This window comes from Hyla sarda, chromosome 3 (assembly GCF_029499605.1).
Source record: "Hyla sarda isolate aHylSar1 chromosome 3, aHylSar1.hap1, whole genome shotgun sequence".
Taxonomy (NCBI): domain Eukaryota; kingdom Metazoa; phylum Chordata; class Amphibia; order Anura; family Hylidae; genus Hyla; species Hyla sarda.
In genome coordinates this window covers 83,955,322-83,974,057 of record NC_079191.1, presented here as the reverse complement: position 1 = coordinate 83,974,057, position 18,736 = coordinate 83,955,322, and the positions used below count along the sequence as shown (strand labels likewise).

At 44.4% G+C, this 18,736-nt stretch overlaps 1 protein-coding gene across 4 annotated transcripts in view; it reads left to right on the top strand.

The window, feature by feature from the left end:
- Window positions 1-6,905: 6,905 nt before the first annotated feature.
- LOC130360581 (uncharacterized) overlaps window positions 6,906-18,736 on the top strand; it is a 28,230-nt gene continuing 16,399 nt past the window's right edge. For all 4 annotated transcript variants that reach the window (XR_008890719.1, XR_008890720.1, XM_056563110.1 and 1 more), the window contains exons 1-7: window positions 6,906-7,157; window positions 8,889-9,041; window positions 10,585-10,733; window positions 10,813-10,953; window positions 11,173-11,312; window positions 14,254-14,364; window positions 16,460-16,592. Coding sequence is in view for 2 of the 4 variants with exons in the window: in XM_056563110.1 (XP_056419085.1) it covers window positions 6,978-7,157; window positions 8,889-9,041; window positions 10,585-10,733; window positions 10,813-10,953; window positions 11,173-11,312; window positions 14,254-14,364; window positions 16,460-16,592 (1,007 nt within the window). In the remaining 2 variants the exon portion in view is untranslated. The remainder of the gene's footprint in view (window positions 7,158-8,888; window positions 9,042-10,584; window positions 10,734-10,812; window positions 10,954-11,172; window positions 11,313-14,253; window positions 14,365-16,459; window positions 16,593-18,736) is intronic.

Here is an 18,736-nt window from a genome sequence, read left to right as displayed (position 1 = left end):
TTTCCCAATGAGTGTGGCGTAAGCTGTTGCAAAACTACAACTCCCAGCATGCCCAGACAGTGAAAGGCTGCCCATGGATGCTGAAAACAGTATGGGAAAAACGTGGCGTGAACCCAGCCTTACAGACATTCCGTGCTGGTACAATCTCTAGCAGTGTATAGGTGTGGCTAGGCTGGGAACCTACATAGACTCACTGAGCTGGGAAGTAACGTTTGTAGGTAGGTACCATAGAAACCACAACTCAATACCAAACGTTACCTGCACTTACCTTCCTGGACTTCCCTTCTATACAAGGTAATGTATATCCTGACACAATCTTACTAAAATACTTATGCAGCTCTCACTATAGATTTAGGGCAGGTAATTGTACTATTGACTCATATGTTAATACAGGTCATTACAGAATAGTAAATACATTATCTGTCTCAGTATAAATGAAAAGGTCACTGCATGCTGTTATATCTAGAGATGAGCGAACTTACAGTAAATTCGATTCGTCATGAACTTCTCGGCTCGGCAGTTGATTACTTTTCCTGCATAAATTAGTTCAGCTTTCAGGTGCTCCGGTGGGCTGGAAAAGGTGGATACAGTCCTAGGAGACTCTTTCCTAGGACTGTATCCAGCTTTTCCAGCCCACCGGAGCACCTGAAAGCTGAACTCATTTACGCAGGAAAAGTCATCAACTGCCGAGCCGAGAAGTTCGTGACGAATTGAATTTACTGTAAGTTCGCTCATCTCTAATAAGTTATATCATTATTCGGGTGTACAGTATGTTGAGAATAATAATAAAAAAAAAAGGTCAGATTCAGTTCAGTGGATTTTTCTTCTGTAAATCCACAGTAACTCCTGATGATTTTGTTGCAGATTTAAAGGGGTACTCCGCTGCTAAGACAACTTATCTCCTATCCAAAGGATAGGGGATAAGATGCCTGATCGCGGGGGTCCCGCCGCTGGGGACCCCCATGATCTTCCACAGCTGTCACGCCCCCTCCACAGGCTTGCATTAAGGGGGCGGAGCGTGACGTCACCAGGGGGTGGAGCCGTGACATCACTCTGCTCCGTCCCCTTGATCGCCAGTAATCAGACCCGGAGCAAGCACGCTCCGGGGGCTGATTCTAACGGGGTGCGGCGTGGAAGATCACGGGAGTTCCCAGCGGCGGGACCACGACGATCAGGCATTTTATCCCCAATCCTTTGGATAGCGGATAAGATGTCTTAGCAGCGGAGTATCCCTTTAAGCCTACTACAAGAAAAGGCGTGAAATCTGTGGTAATATCCACAACAGAAATGAAAATGGACAGCTTGGGGTATTTGCGGGCATTTCAGGGATGTTCTCAGGGTTGGGGCTGAAATACAAAGTATTAAGTTCCTGAATTTTATGCCAATATACACTTTACATATAAGGGACAAAAGAATTAAAGGGGTTTTGACACTTGAAATAAATCACCTGAATTAGCCATGATGGAGAAAGAAGATGGTGCAGCCAGCAGGTACATCACCGGCACAGATCGCAGGGAGAAAGAGCACTGTTGTGTCAGAATGGCAGCGTCAGGATCGCAAGAGGGACTTGCAAAAAGGTTAAACCAGTCAACTTTGAAAACGAAGTGAAAAATGAAATTGATTAGCGATCAATTCGTATAACCAGTCCTCAAAGATACATATGGAAAAAGAATGAAGGTGAAGAAGGATCCAATAGAATTTATTCATAGGCTTAAAATAGAATAAAATAGTGATATTCTGATGGAATTAATAAGCCTCCTACCGCCCTAGTAGGGCCCGTGCATCGGGCGAAGGAGCTTTAATAAAATCCGTAAGATACAATGTGAAAGTATAACCACTGATTAGAGATGAGCGAACTTACAGTAAATTCGATTCGCCACGAACTTCTCGGCTCGGCAGTTGATGACTTTTCCTGCATAAATTAGTTCAGCTTTTCGGTGCTCCCGTGGGCTGGAAAAGGTGGATACAGTCCTAGGAGACTCTTTCCTAGGACTGTATCCACCTTTTCCAGCCCACCGAAGCACCTGAAAGCTGAACTAATTTATGCAGGAAAAGTCAGCAACCGCCGAGCTGAGAAGTTCGTGACGAATCGAATTTACTGTAAGTTCGCTCATGTCTACCACTGGTATTGCAATATGTGTACCAAATAGATACTTAGGTGCAATTACAAAGGAATGTCCAGCGCGGATGGATGCAGAACGGTGCTTTTTATTGCAATAACACTTCAGTACATGTCAGACATGGACACTGATGACGCGTTTCGGCCCTGGTGTCGGGCCTTAGGCCCGACGCCAGGGCCGAAACGCGTCACGAGTGTCCATGTCTGACATGTACTGAAGTGTTATCGCAATAAAAAGCACCATTCTGCATCCATTCACGCTGGACATTCCTTTGTAATTACACCTACTTATCCAGGCGTTGCCCGCGCCAGTCCGGGCGCTACGGGCTTGGGAAGGGAGCTGGACATCACCTACCTCAGCTACCAAATAGATATTTGAATCCAACCTAGATGCCGGTTAAAATTACTGCCTATATTCGTTCAATATTAGTTCATTGGTGGTACAGTAATAAAGGTGCAATGTTCGTTCCAGCAATAAATGCAATAAAGAACAGTTGAGAATAGTTCCGCGGTTATGCACCACTCACCGACCATGGGTATGTTGAAGGGGTGTAGACAGTACGGGCTGGCACGGGGGCGTCTGGGCACTATAGGTAGTGCCCGTCTGTGATGCGATGTCTCGTGGTCTGTGGCTGGCACGGAGAAGGCGTCCGGCCTGGATAGTAGGAGAATTGGTGAGGTAGGTAGCGTGGAGACAGCGCTGATTTGAAATGGTACGGGAGTGGTTGCCGGCGTCCTCGTGTCTGTAGTGCGCTGGACGCGCGCGAATGAAAGTGGTCCCAAAATAGGGGTCATCCAGCTGTTGCAAATGGTGAAGGCAGGCTAAAGGTTGGTACATAGATTGTATAGGTATGCTAGACACGTTTCAAGGCCTCGGGCCTTTTCTTCAGTAGCAATAAGATAGTGTTTAAGGTGTGAATAAAGTGTTATATATAGTCTCAGTCTTGATAATGTGTTGGGTAATACAGAAAATGTGGATAGGGATGATGGAATGGTGTGTAGCAGAGTTATAAGATTGGATCCAGACAAATAAAAGAAATAGAAAAGAAAAGATATAGATGTTAATGTAAGATAGGGTAAAATATATTCTAGTATAATAAAAATGACGAACATAAACAGAAATATGTAGGGATTTTTACATAAAAATTATTTAATGAAAAAATTATCTATATAAAAAAAGGGAAATTGATGGTGTAAGATATAACGTAAGCACAAAAAATACAAGTACAACTACCAGTTTAAATGAAGTCAGAATCTCATCATGCAAAACTTTTACATAATTTTTTGTGCTTATGTTATTTTATTAAAGCTCCTTCACCCGATGCATGGGCCCAGCTAGGGCAGTAGGAGGCTTATTAATTCCATCAGAATATCACTATTTTATTCTATTTTAAGCTTATGTATAAATTCTATTGGATCCTTCTTCACCTTCTTCATATGTATCTTTGAGGACTGGCTATAAGAATTGATTGCTAATCAATTTCATTTTTCACTTATTTTGATTATATGGCCTTTTTTGGGTGAAGGCAACACCAGTTCACCTCAGATACATATATTTCTGCCTTCTAGTCGGAGTTGAGCTACACACTACTTCCATATAACTTTGAAAACTAAAGTAAGTTTAAGTATTTTAATTGACAAACAGAATAAATGTCATTTTTTCTTCGGTCGAAAAATCCCTTTAAATACTAAAGGACTGTTTCCACATGTTCTAGGTCAGTGTTTCAAAATAGCAAGCTCAGTGGGTTTTAAAGGGGTACTCCGGTGGAAAAATTTCTTTTTAATCAACTGGTGCCAGAAAGTTAAACAGGTTTGTAAATTACTTCTATTAAAAAAATCTTAATCCTTCAAATACTTATTTGCTGCTGAATACTACAGTGGAAATTCTTTTCTTTTTGGAACACAGAGCTCTCTGCCGACATCATGAGCACAGTGCTCTCTGCTGTCCAGAGTAGGAGAAAAATCCCCATAGTAAACATATGCTGCTCTGGACAGTTCCTAAAATGGACAGAGATGTCAGCAGAGAGCACTGTGCTTGTGATGTCAGCAGAGAGCTCTGTGTGGAAAACTTTTTTTTAAATCAACTGGTGCCAGAAAGTTAAACAGATTTGTAAATTACTTTAATTAAAAAAAATCTTAATCCTTCCAGTACTTTTTAGGGGCTATACACTACAGAAGAAATGCTTTTCTTTTTGGATTTCTCTGATGTCACGACCACAGTGCTCTCGACTGTCGATTTTAGGAACTGTCCAGAGCAGTAGAAAATCCCCATTGCAAACATATGCTGCTCTGGACCGTTCCTAAAATTGACAGAGATGTCAGCAGAGAGCACTGTGCTCGTGATGTCAGCAGAGAGCTCTGTGTTCTAAAAAGAAAAGAATTTCCTCTGTAGTATCCAGCAGCTAATAAGTACTGGAAGGATGAAGATTTTTTAATAGAAGTAATTTACAAGTCTGCTTAACTTTCTGGCAGCAGTTCATTTAAAAAAAAGAAAAAGTTTTCCACTGGAGTACCCCTTTAACTACGAAATTCAGTTGCCCCACACAGAATGCATGGAGTGTTGACCACACAGACGTAATGTGCTTCATTCATTCTGGGGATGATTTTGTCCCCATAATTAGGTTCCGGACCCACACCAATCCTGAGAATGGGCACAAAATTGTCTACAGACTGCATGGAGATTGCTCCATGCATTCTCTATGGGGCCCCTGAAAATTGCTGAGTACCGGGACACCACAGATCAGCTGGTTATCCTCTGTACTGTGGATAGGACCTGGAAATACACCTGTTAGGTGCCTATACAATAGCTATAGCCATCTGTCCTGTTGACCCCATACACATATTCCCCTCAACCAAAGGTTTATGTGTTGTGAAGGGGGAAGGTAAGATACTGCCAGACAACTCTGTTTAACATTCGTTTTATTGAAAGTTTCAGGTAAATACAGATAACATAATAACAAATGTAAAGTAACTTTAGTGTGTATAAACATGGGAGACATATGCTTAAACAGTCCGCTAACATATTAACAAGTTTTGTAGTATTAAAGGGGTACTCCCGTGGAAAACTTTTTTTTAAATCAACTGGTGCCAAAAAGTTAAACAGATTTGTAAATTATTTTTATTAAAAAATCTTAATCCTTCCAGTACTTTTTAGGCGCTATACACTACAGAAGAAATGCTTTTCTTTTTGGATTTCTCTGATGTCAGAACCACAGTGCTCTCTGCTGACATCTGCTGTCCATTTTAGGAACTGTCCAGAGCAGTAGAAAATCCCCAAAGCAAACATATGCTGCTCTGGACAGTTCCTAAAATGGACAGCAGAGGTCAGCAGAGAGCACTGTGGTCATGACATAAGAGAAATCCAAAAAGAAAAGCATTTCCTCTGTAGTATACAGCCCATAAAATGTACTGGAAGGATTAAGATTTTTTAATAGAAGTAATTTACAAATCTGTTTAACTTTCTGGAACCAGTTGATTTAAAAAAAAAAAAAAAAGTTTTCCACAGGAGTACCCCTTTAATGTCCATGTTTTGAGATAGGTAGTAATATGTGTTAGCTCCAGTAGTGGCGATAAGTAAAGTACAACTCTGGTGGCTTATATCCCAGAACTGAAAAGGGTCAGGCAGTTAAAATCCAACATACCCCACCCATTCCCCACTAACAATCTGTTGGGGGAGTCGGGAGGCCTTCATACATATGACTAGGCTGCTCCAGCTGAAATCAGTGGTCTTGGCTGACTTTTCACTAAATCGTATGGGGACCTTTAGGGTGCACTCCCACAGGGCGTATACGCAGCGTATTTGACGCTGCGCAAAATTTATGGCAGCAGCGGGAAATACGCTGCGTATCCCTTGGTCACTATACACACAGGGCTTTCCGGCGGCAGCCCTATGTGTGTAGTGAGTTTTGGAGGCGGAGCCATATGCCGGCTTGTCTGTGACGCGCGGCTCCGCTTCCAAAACTCACTGCACACATAGGGCTACCGCCGGAAAGCCCTGTGTGTATAGTGAGCAAGGGATACGCAGCGTATTTCCCGCTGCTGCCATAAATTTTGCGCAGCGTCAAATACGCTGCGTATACGCCCTGTGGGAACGCACCCTTAGAACTTTTATTTCCTAAACTAACAGCATCATAGCCAAAGGTATAGCCAATAAAATAAAACTCGTTATACTTATTAACTGTATGCTTAGCTACATATATAAATATACTTAGAAGGAAGTTAAAAGGGGTACTCCGGTGAAAAACTTTATTTTTTTTTAAATCAACTGGTGCCAGAAAGTTAAACAGATTTGTAAATTACTTCTATTAAAAAATCTTAATCCTTCCTGTACTTATTAGCTGCTGAATACAACAGTGGAAATTATTTTCCATTTGAAACACAGAGCTCTCTGCTGACATCATGAGCACAGTGCTCTCTGCTGACATCTCTGTCCATTTTAGGAACTGTCCAGAGTAAAAGGAAATCCCCATAGCAAACATATGCTGTTCTGGTCAGTTCCTAAAATGGACAGAGATGTCAGCAGAGAGCACTGTGGTCATGATGTCCGCAGAGAGCACTGTGTTTCAAAAAGAAAAGAATTTCCGCTGTAGTATTCAGCATCTAATAAGGACAGGTAGGATTAAGATTTTTTAATAGAAGTAATTCACAAATCTGTTTAACTTTCTGGCACCAGTTGATTTAAAAAAAAAAAAAAAAAAAAGGTTTTCACCGGAGTACCCCTTTAAATAGTCTGTACTTTAAAATGTCCATCTCACTGGTGCACACAACTCCAGTCTTGTGACTATTGTCATATAACCAATCATGTAGTCATGTTTTATCTGTAAACATCACATTGTAATCTGTTGCAGGGTATGAGCTGATGAAAATGCCTCAGAAAACCAAGAAGAAAGGGAAAGGGGATAAAGCTGTAGATATATCAGCTCTGAAAACATTCCTGAAAAGATATGAAAATTATTGTGCTGAAAGTCAGTCATTTGTAAGCCCTACCATAACCCATTCCCTCAAAAAACGTATCCAAGATGGGTCTCGATACCTCAGGGTAAGCACTGAACTTAGGACACCTCATCATAGAATAGAAGGATATCACGCCCCGCCCCCTCAATGCAAGTCTATGGGAGGGGGCGTGACGGCCGTCACGCCCCCTCCCATAGACTTGCATTGAGGGGGCGGGGCGTGATGGCATGAAGGGGCGTGGGTGGGTATGATGGGGCGTGGGTATGATGTCACGAGCTCCAGGCGCCGACTCCAGCATGCGGAACAGTTTGTTACAAACGCTGAGCGGCGGAGTACCCCTTTAAGTTATATACAGTTTTAAAACGCCGTGTATGACAGTAATGCAGGCATAACTTCGTATAGCTAATTGATGGTTTTAGGATGATAAAAAACACTTTTATCAAAAGCCACGATAAGTCAGAGAGGTGTGTGGCCAAGGGTCCGCAATGCCCCAGGGCCGCCACGCCTCTCAGACAACTTCACAGCATCGGCCCTGTGTGGGGGGGCGACATACAGCTTCTCTGCACATGCGCCGGTGTCACTCGCACGGGGCTCATTCTGTCATGTTGTCTAAGAGAGGACATTGCAGATCCCCAGCCCTGCCTCTACAACTGTTCATGGCTTTTGATAAAAAATGTTTTTTTATCATCCTAATGTGGTGTCCCGGTACCGTATTGTATATGTTACCTTTATAGAGGTCCCCATAGTCAGAGTCCCTAGGACGTCGGGGTCCCTCTTTTGTAGTTTTCCCCTTGTCACCCCTCAGTTAGTCAGTGACTATATAGAAGTTCATATAGGTATATATATATATATGTATATATGTAGTTGCCTACCTATTCAAGCGTAGCAGGACCTGCGGGTCACGTGATTAGTTCAGAACTCTATGGTTTTGCTACAGGACCTTTGGAGGTTCCCGTAACGTGTTCACCCACAATGCACTGTAACTGTGAGTGACAGTTGTTAAGGACCAATCCAAAACGGCCGGCCCCTGCCCATATAAGGGACCTGCGCCATCTTGATCTCTCTCTCTTGGGTTGCTGACTCTGGAAGAGGTAGGACCTCCGCAGCTTACAAAACGATTTACTAGGCCAAAGCCTTGCGGCCTCTAACATAGCAGATAGACTAAGCAACTCCCCGCTACTCACCGCAAGATCACTGGACCTTAACGCACCCTTAAATCCAGCGGATCTCTGCTATACAATCCCTAAGAAGCTAAATTAAGCTTATCTGATCCCAACCAACTGTCAATCGCTGCTCAGCTATATCTATAGAGACTCTGTTATCTGGACTGTTACTATTGCTGCATGTACAGAAATTCTTCAGTAAAAGCTACTGCAAATTTTCAGTTAACAGTGGTTGTGGACAATCCTTTATTTCTGCATCACCTATTGCTCTTGGGAAGGGTGGCAATAGGCCTATCAAGAAACATAGGATTTAACCCTCACCCTGGCCTCACGAGTGACAAGGGTTAACAGCGCCCTTAAATATCCTGAACAGCAACACCCTAACTACCCTACACCCCACAAGGCTTTATCCCAATTCCGCCACCACTACTTCTATACCAATTAGGAATAGAAAGGTATGCCTGCATTACTGTGATACACAGCTTTTACATAGCTTTAGGGGCTAAATCCTGATGACCGTTGCGCTTTAAGCAATAATTTAGATGAACTACTCTTGTATTTGATGTTTAATGTCATAAATGTAACATTTTTAGCTGCACTTTTCCTATACAAGATATTGAGATACAGAAATACTGTGTTGTGTTTTCCTGCAGATCATCCTGTCCGGTCCCGAGAGCTCCTCCCAAGGTTCCTCTCCAGTTTTATTAAGACCACTATTGATGACCATACGGGATGAGCGATATATGCTTGCGACAGACTTGTGCTTATGGGGAGTTCCGCTCAGTAACCAGGATGTTGCTAGTCTTGTACGTTAATGGGTTACATTCATGTGGGGAAAAGCAAACAACTTATCTTTACATTTTTCACTGACATTGCCCGGCCTCATCCAATGACCGAGAACCTATATCCAGTCCAATGCCAATAGAGAACATCTAACACCGTGCATCACACTTTCCATGGAGGTCACAAATGTACAGTAAATGTGGCTCCTCACAGCATTAGTCACAGGTTAATGGGGTACTCAGGGGATAAGATGTCAGATTGCTGGGGTCCCGCTGCTGGGGACCCCCGGGATCTACCATGCGGCACCCACCTTTAGTGGCTTCCGGAACCGCTGGAGATCCTCAGGCTGAATCCATCTCGACCACGAGGACGGAGCATAGTGACGTCACGGCTCCGCCCCCGTGTGACATCACGCTCCGCCCCCTCAATGCAAGTCTATTGGAGGGGCGTGACAGCTGTCACGCCCCCTCCCATAGGCTTGCATTGGGGGGGCGGAGTGTGACATCACACGGGGGTGGAGCCGTGATGTCACTATGCTCCGTCCTCGTGATCGCCAGTAATCAGACCCAGAGTGAACACGCTCCGGGGACTGCTTCTAATGGGGTGCGGCGTATAAGATCACGGGGTCCCCAGCGGCGGGACCCCCGCGATCAGGCATCTTATCCCCTAACCTTTGGATGACTTAGCGCCGGAGTACCCCTTTAAGTCCAAGAAATCCATATTTACATAAATAGTATATGTAAATATGCCTAAAACGTTTTATTTACTTTTTGTAAATTTCTATGTATGAATGATCATTAGCACGGCTACTCCACAAATATTAATATTGCATGAAATATTGCACGCTTTTTGGTTCTTGGTGGCTGGCCTAACTGTAAGGAGTATGACCTAAGATGCAGCACTTGGTTACATTAGTGCCTCATGTCCTCAGTATACAACAGAAGGGGGTGGCTAAATAATAAGTATACATTATAGTGAACACACACCTCTGCCATCTGGGCGCCATAAGACTGCTGTTAGCAGCGTTCTCTGGAAGATGTTTGCCAATCAAAAAATTATACCAAATTCTATCAATATGTTATTGATTTGGTGACTGTTAGAAGAAATGAATGGAGTCGCACTCACCCGAATGTATCTTCAGCACAGCAGGGAAGCTTTATTCCTTAGACATAGCAGTGAAACAGATGAAACAATGTTCCATAGCGGGGAGCAAGAGCCGGCAAGCTCTCGGACGTGGGGCACACCAATGAGAGGAAACTAGTTTCACGTCACCTGCGGACGCTTTTTCCGGCCAAAGTGTTATTGATTTGGGCTCTTTAGGCTTCTTGGCCTGGGTTCAACTGCACCCTTTGCACTCCCTATAAGACCCTAAGCTGCGGCCCTGATGGGAAACCAAGCAGGCGATGATGATCGCCAAAGAGAAAAACCTTTTTCTTATTATCAAGTAGGGGGTATCTGCTGGGGTACCACTGATTTACTTAGTGGGTCTTCTAGTTTTCTCTGAATGGTAGGTAATGTAGATCCCGCTTTTTTCCTTTTCACATATGCATTCTCTTCTTTATGCAGGCTATACTACTAGAGTTACGAGGGAGAACTTCATATCCATTTATAAAACTAGAAGTCATAGATTGTGGCATCGATGTGTGGTCAGTGGAAAGGTTGGGGAAAGCTGTCCAGTTCAGCCAGTTAACATCCATAACACTGGATCACAATGAGTAAGAGGAAGTCCTGCTGTACCTACATTGTCCACAAATGCATTTTAATCTACAGAGTAAGATGGCATTGTTTCTTTAGGGTCCGAGATGAAGGAATCCAGGGTCTTATCCAAGGTCTTGAAGGAAACACAAAACTGGTGTCTCTTAGTCTATGTTATTGTAACCTGGGCCCCCCAAGTGGAACACTACTGGGTAATCTCTTGGCACAATCTGCCATCAGGTAATCTATACAGAAGACTTGTTAATGTAATGTGTAACATTTCTAATTGTTTTAATATAATGTTTCATTTATATGAAGGGAAGGATAAAAGTCTAGCTTTTTACTAGTCATTGCAGAATAGGATATATTGAGTGAGCTATGGACATTGGTAATAAGTTATGGGGCCAGGCCAGGGATAGGTTCTTTGCCTTGCTGACTTCGTCTTGTTCTAACATACAGTGAACTGTATCTCACTGGAAACTACTTGCAGTGCTCTGGGGCAGTGGATCTCATCACTGCAGTAGCAGAATATGCCCAGGAACAAACAACAGAAAAGCCACCGGAGGAGACAATCAGTCTGGGCCATCAGATCTTGGAAGGTAAAATGGAAGTTGTCTTCATCCATTATGGGTCATGTCATCTAAGCTTTATCAGAAAGTTTTGGACCTAAACATGTTGCCATCATACTTCTGATCACTGTAATAAAATACAACAGTAATCCAATCATTGAATATAACAATGGTTAAAGGGGTATTCCAGGAAAAAAAAAACTTTTTTTTATATATATATCAACTGGCTCCAGAAAGTTAAACAGATTTGTAAATTAAGAATTAGGTGCAGCTCACAACAGAAGGACCGTGGTAATTAAAGCTATAGCCGGACCCCACCGGCAACAGAGTAAAAATGTATTCAAAGTAATAGCTTATACCTCTAGGACCTCACCAACCTTGGTGCATAATGATAAAGGTGGAAAGAAATTAAGATATATCAGCGTTACTAAATTAAATATAAATAGAATAAGGATAAAATATTGAATTAACACATTTGACTGGCACTACCATATGGAAATCCCACTGGGCCCCGTGGGATATCAAACTAATACGAATGGATGTAAGAAAGATGTCAAATTTACTAGTGCTCCAGTATGACTGAAAAAAAAGTCTGTTTTATTCCGCAAACAAGAATTAAAGTCCTGTTTTGTAGCAGAGTGAGTGCACTAGTAACATAAAGTCAATCTCCAGAAAAAAGATACAAATGATATTAAAAGTATCTCTCACCACTGCTTCTGGCGGCTTGATAGTCCTTTGCTGTGGGTTACAGCCCTGCACTCCTCTCGTGCCCCAATAGTAGGGGGCACTGCAGTCTCCCGTCTCCCTTGCAGCCCTGATGGCAGGGGGCGCAGTATGGTGTTACGTGCCGCTGGCTCCGATGGCAGGGGAGCGTGATGTGATGTTCTGTACTGCAGATTGCGCTCGCTCACCGGCTGTCTGTTGATGGTATTGTTCTGACACTCCGGCAAGAGTGTCAGTCAGCACGGGAGCGGCAGTAAGTCTGGCGGCAATGGTGCGCTCGGGAGCGGCAGGTGATCCAGGGATGGCGTCCCACGTGGAGACCTGAGCTGCAGGAAGTGTAGGCCGTGGAAGACGGTTAAAGGTAGGGTTGCCGCCAGGCAGGGCGAAATACGGCTGGGTTAACTCCTCTGATACCGGGACCTGTGAGTTTGCAGGCAGACACTAGTAAGGACTGTGTAAACAGTCCCAGACACCTAAACGCGTTTCGGGGTGCTGGGAATTGTAGTCCTCCGACCCTTTCCTCAGTAGAAATGTGTATATCAATATTTAACCCAGCCGTATTCTGCCCTGCCTGGCGGCAACCCTACCTTTAACCATCTTCCACAGCCTACACTTCCTGCAGCTCAGGTCTCCACGTGGGACGCCATCCCTGGATCCCCCGCCGCTCCCGAGCGCACCATTGCCGCCGGACTTACTGCCGTTCCCGTGCTGACTGACACTCTTGCCGGAGTGTCAGAACAATACCATCAACAGACAGCCGGCGAGCGAGTGCAATCTGCAGTACAGAACATCACATCACGCTCCCCTGCCATCGGAGCCTGCGGCACGTAACACCATACTGCGCCCTCCCTGCCATCGGGGCTGCAAGGGAGACGGGAGACTGCAGTGCCCCCTACCATTGGGGCACGAGAGGAGTGCAGGGCTGTAACCCACAGCAAAGGACTATCAAGCCGCCAGAAGCAGTGGTGAGAGATACTTTTAATATCATTTGTATCTTTTTTCTGCAGATTGACTTTATGTTACTAGTGCACTCACTCTGCTACAAAACAGGACTTTAATTCTTGTTTGCGGAATAAAACAGACTTTTTTTTTCATTCATACTGGAGCACTAGTAAATTGGACATCTTTCTTACATCCATTCGTATTAGTTTGATATCCCACGGGGACCAGTGGGATTACCATATGGTAGTGCCAGTCAAATGTGTTAATTCAATATTTTATCCTTATTCTATTTATATTTAATTAAAAACTATTTTATAAGTAATGCTGATATATCTTAATTTATTTCCACCTTCATCATTATGCACCAAGGTTGGTGAGGTCCTAGAGGTATAAGCTATCACTTTGAATAGATTTGTAAATTACTTCTATTAAAAAAATCTTTATCCTTCCAACAATTATCAGCTGCTGAAGTTGAGTTGTTCTTTTCTGTCTGCCAACAGTGCTCTCTGCTGACATCTCTGCTTGTCTTGGGAACTGCACAGAGTAGAAGGGGTTTGCTATGGGGATTTGCTTCTACTCTGGACAGTTCCCGAGACAGGTGTCATCAGAGAGCACTTAGACAGAAAAGAACAACTCAACTTCAGCAGCTCATATGTACTGAAAGGATTAAGATTTTTTAATAGAAGTAATTTAAATCTGTTTAACTTTCTGGAGCCAGTTGATATGTAAAAAAAAAAAAGTTTTTTTTCCCGGATAACCCCTTTAATATGATGGTAAGCTTTAAGCACTGACATACTGTATATAAACAGAGCTGAGCTGGTTCCCGGGAATGTATTGCCTGTCTACCCCATTGAAAAGCCTAATGGTTAGGCAATGTATCCGAGCGTTAGTGTGACTACTTTTTCTAATCATGTCTAATCACGCAATCTCAGCTATGGTACCCCAGACATCCGGTGCACGAAGCAAACTTTGCTCCATGCCGGATGTCACGCCCCCTCCCATAGACTTGCATTGAGGGGACATGGACGTGACATCACGAGCCTTCAGCGCTGCACCTGGTGCTTTAAACGAAGGTCGGGTGCAGCAGGGAGATTGCAGGGGTCCCCAGTGGCAGGCCCCCCGCGATCAGACATCTTATCCCCTATCCTTTTGATAGGGGATAAGATGTCCATGCTTGGAGTACCCCTTTAAACAACCAAACAAGCGGCTACTTCACAGGGAAGAACTTTATCAGTAGCAAAGGGAATTGTACAATCCAGATTGTGGTTACTTTAATGCAATTTCCCTTCATGGGTTTTTTGAGCAGCACACGGCCAATCTGGGATTCACACAATGATCTCCGGACAGCCCACAGCAGTGGAAAGGCCTGCAACATCACCTGACAGACGTTCTGACAAAGGGAAACGCAAGAAAAGAGGTAAATATGTTTATAGTCTCCACAACACTGTGGAATCCACATAAACACAGGGAGAACAGGAACATCTCATTGAGATGTAACTATAGTAATGTTATCCACTGGACCTCTTCATTATTTGTCTAAAGGCTCTGTTCATACTTATATTTAGGTGTCCTTCATATCTGGAAACAACAATAGGTTGCTTGACCCACCACATGACGGACACTGGGGGTGACTGACTGACCACGTTGACTTATAATGGGTTTTATTAGGCTCCACTGTGATGTGATGACAGAAAAGTGAATACAACCTAATGTACAATCTCTTAGAGATCTAAGGAATCTGGAGCCGGATATATTTTTCACTGTATAAATCTTATTCATCATCGATATGACCTGTAAGAAATCTTGATTTCAGCTTTCTGCTGCCCGAGGGGAGAATATACCACTGTAAAGTGGCCTTACACATATGTCATCTGGAATACAAAACAAAATGGGGAAGATTTATCAAAACCCGTCCAGAGGAAAAGGTGCTGAGTTGCCCATAGCAACCAATCAGATCGCTTCTTTCATTTTTCAGAGGCCTTTTAAAAAAAAAATGAAATAAGCGATCTGATTGGTTGCTATGGGCAACTCAGCACCTTTTCCTCTGGACGGGTTTTGATAAATCTCCCCCATATAGCCTAAGGGTACGTTCCCACACGGCGTATTTTGCTGTGTATTTGCTGCGTATTTGGTGCTGCGTATTTTCCTACCCATTGACTTCAACAGAGAAAATAAAATACGCAGCAGCAAATACGCCGTGTGGGAATGTACCCTAAGGGTGCATTCACACGTGCATATTTTTGCTGCAGATCTGCTGCAGATTTTCAACTTCAATAGGCAGCAAAATCTAATAAAGCAAATCTGCAGCATTAAAGGGGTGTTCCGGGCAAAAATATTTTATCCCCTATCCAAAGGATAGGGGATAAAGTGCCTGATCGAGAGGGGCCCGCAGCTGAGACCTCCCTATAGTGCTGAACCTCCAGTTTCGGAAACCTCCAGGTTTCCGGGACTGGGGAGGTGACGACACACCATGCCCCCTCCATTCATGTCTATGAGAGGGGGCTATGCGGGTTTTGCAGGGAGAACGCGCGGGGGGGGGGGGGGGGGTCTCAGCAGCGGGCCCCCCTGATCAGACATAGGGGAAAAAATGTTTTTGCCCGGAATACCCCTTTAATACCACATGTGAATGCGCCTTAAAAAGAAATACTCCACAGGAAAAGATCTTATAAGAAAAACATATACATCTTTATTCAAGACCTTTTAGTTTGTCGCATCTTGTGGCGCAACTGCGCTGAGGCGAAAGTCTACGCCAGCCCTGACTTGGCTTACAAAACTGGCTGTGGAGCATTTGAAAAGTCACACAGGTTAAAAAAAGTCACACAAAAAGTTGTAAAGGGGCTCCATACAAAGTGGAGTACTGAAGTAAGAGATGTGATCAGCACCATGTAATACATTTGGTGCAGGTACACAGTTTTCACCACACAATTTAAAGGGGTAAAAAGACATTAAGCGACATCACTCTTATCCCCCCAATGTCAATTCGAAATTGTATGTTTGGAGCAATAGAGGAGATGAATTAACTGACAAAAGGTATACGGCCAATTTTAGTGCAGATACAAATCATTTCCCTCTAAATTAGGGGGGAGCCTATATATTCATAAACCATGTGTGCTCATTAGAAGTGAGTGTGCATTAGGGAGTATGCGTGTAAATGTATATTCCAGATTAAAAAAATATATACTTCCCTACTGTCTAAGATATTAGAATTACTAGCCAATCGCAGTGTCAAAAATGCCAGAATAACCATAGAAATTCATCTGTACTGCTAATGGATTAAACAGTATACACTATATACACTGTGTATATTGCAATAATCTGTGCCTATGATACAAACGTGATACTCCACATTATAAAAAGCAATAGTAGAACACATGTCTGATGACCTGTCTCTGCTTTTTTCTTCTTCCCTCTCAAAAGGTAACTCAAGTTATTATACTTTATTCTTACTAATTTAAAAAGCTTTATTCTAGTTAAAAATTCAATGACTGCATTAGTTATGTTTAACTTGTCAGGGAGAAAGAGAAAGGATAAAGCAGCACCTCCTGGGCCCTGGGTGAGCAAACTGCACCTGGATAACAATGATATCGATGCCAGAGGGAAGGAGGGAGAGACTGGGTTGCTGGAATTTTCTCAGTTACTAAGTAGGTAAGTACTATCCCAAAGAAATATACTCTTCAAAGCAGATCGCAGTCCGGCACCGTCTGTAATAAACCAATCACCACAGGATCATTGCAGTTACAACTCACGGGGGGCAGCCTGTATTGTACTAGCGGCATGCGGCTCCGGTATGCGAGATAAGTGGTGGTCACAAATAAACCACAGTATTTCGACAAACTCTCAATGAGAAAGAACTTTAGAGCACTCACCTGGTTCGCTCTTGCTTGAGCCAAGAAACGTCTTCATTGAATGTAGTCAATGTACATACTGAATGGAGGTGGAGAGATGGAACAGGTGGGTTCAGCCGGTGGGCGACAGTCTGTATCGCCCACCTCGCGCTTCGGGCCTGATGATGCGTGAGGAGAGCAATGCAGCCGCCACCCACCAGCTGAACCCACCCGTTCCTGTACCATCTCTCCACCTCCCTGCAGTAGGACTGGCCATCAGGCTAACCGGACATTTGCCCAGTGGACCGGGCCGTCCAGTTGGCCGTTTGTCTCAGCACAATGTTTAACTTTTTTTTTTTTTTGGTTTGCAGCTCCAGGCTGCCCTGCCCTGCCCTGCTTCTGCTTCTGCCCCCCCTTCCCCCAGCCGCACTTTTTCCCTTCCCCAGCCGCACACAATGCTGCGCTAACGGCACACGCAGGGGCTGCTGGGAGTAGACTTGCCCCACGCAGGTGCGCACGTCTGCTTCCACCCCCTCAGATGGCCCTGCCAACAACTCCTGGCGCCAAGTGACCATACCTCGGCATGAGGAACAAGTGGAGGTCAGTCCAAAGCACACCTTAGCAGATGGGAGTCGGCGCGCCCTGCAGGTCAGGCATAGGCGTGCGCAGCCTATTGCATTAGGGTGTGCACCTTAAAGCACAAACTCACGCTGCGTGCATGTATATATATATATATATATATATATATATATACATACACATACATATACACAGATACACACACACACACAAATACACTCTTGCTTGCATGCACACATACATAAACAGACCTGCACTCATATAGGTGCAGTATAAGTCCCCGCACATTAGGTTGGCAGTATAGTTCCCCCACATTAGGTTGGCTGTATAGTTCCCCCACATTAGCATGGTAGTATAGTTCCCCCACATTAGCTTGGCAGTATAGTTCCCCCACATTAGGTGCAGTACAGTTCCCCCCACATTAGGTGCAGTACAGTTCCCCCACATTAGGTGCAGTATAGTTCTCCACATTAGGGGCAGTATAGTTCCCCCACATTAGGTGCAGTATAGTTCCCCCACATTAGGTGCAGTATAGTTCCCCCACATTACATGCAGTATAGTTCCCCCACATTAGGTGCAGTATAGTTCTCCACATTAGGTGCAGTATAGCTCCCCACATTAGGTACAGTATAGTTCCCCACATTAGGTGCAGTATATTTCCCCCACATTAGGTCCAGTATAGTTCTCCACATTAGGTGCAGTATAGTTCTCCACATTAGGTGCAGTATAGTTCTCCACATTAGGTGCAGTATAGTTCCCCACATTCAGTGCATTATAGCTCCCCCACATTAGGTGCAGTATAGATCTCCACATTAGGTGCAGTATAGTTCCCCCACAGACATACAGCCTTCAGCCATGTACAGTGTATGGCTGGAGGCTGTATGTCTGTGTACTGCCCCACTTCAGTGTTCCGACCACCGCTCCTCCGGTCTCGGGTCACGATCTACTGCTATGGACCATAGCAGTAGGTCCTGGGACCGGAGGAGCGGTGGTCGGAACACCGAAGATGACGTGCTGCCAGCTGGTGCTCGTGACTTACCATGCCGTCTGGCGCGCGTCCTCCTCGTCGATACTCCGCTCCTCCATTGCTATGGGCCCACGAATGGGATGTCAGTGATGTCCCTGCGTGTGCAAACTCCGGGTGGCCCCTGCGTTTTTAAAGTTAATGTGGGGGCCGCCGCAGAAAGGTAACCGAGACATCCTTGTGTCCCGAAAAGAGCTTTCGGGACACAGGGATGTCCAGAATGTGACGGAGGCCCCCTGCGGGCTGCTCAGTGTCAGGCGCGGATCCCCCCGGACTTGATAAGGGTGTGCCCAGGCACATCTGGCACACCCCATGCGCCCGCCTATGAGGTCAGGAGAGTGTGCAGAATGGGGGTAAGGCGA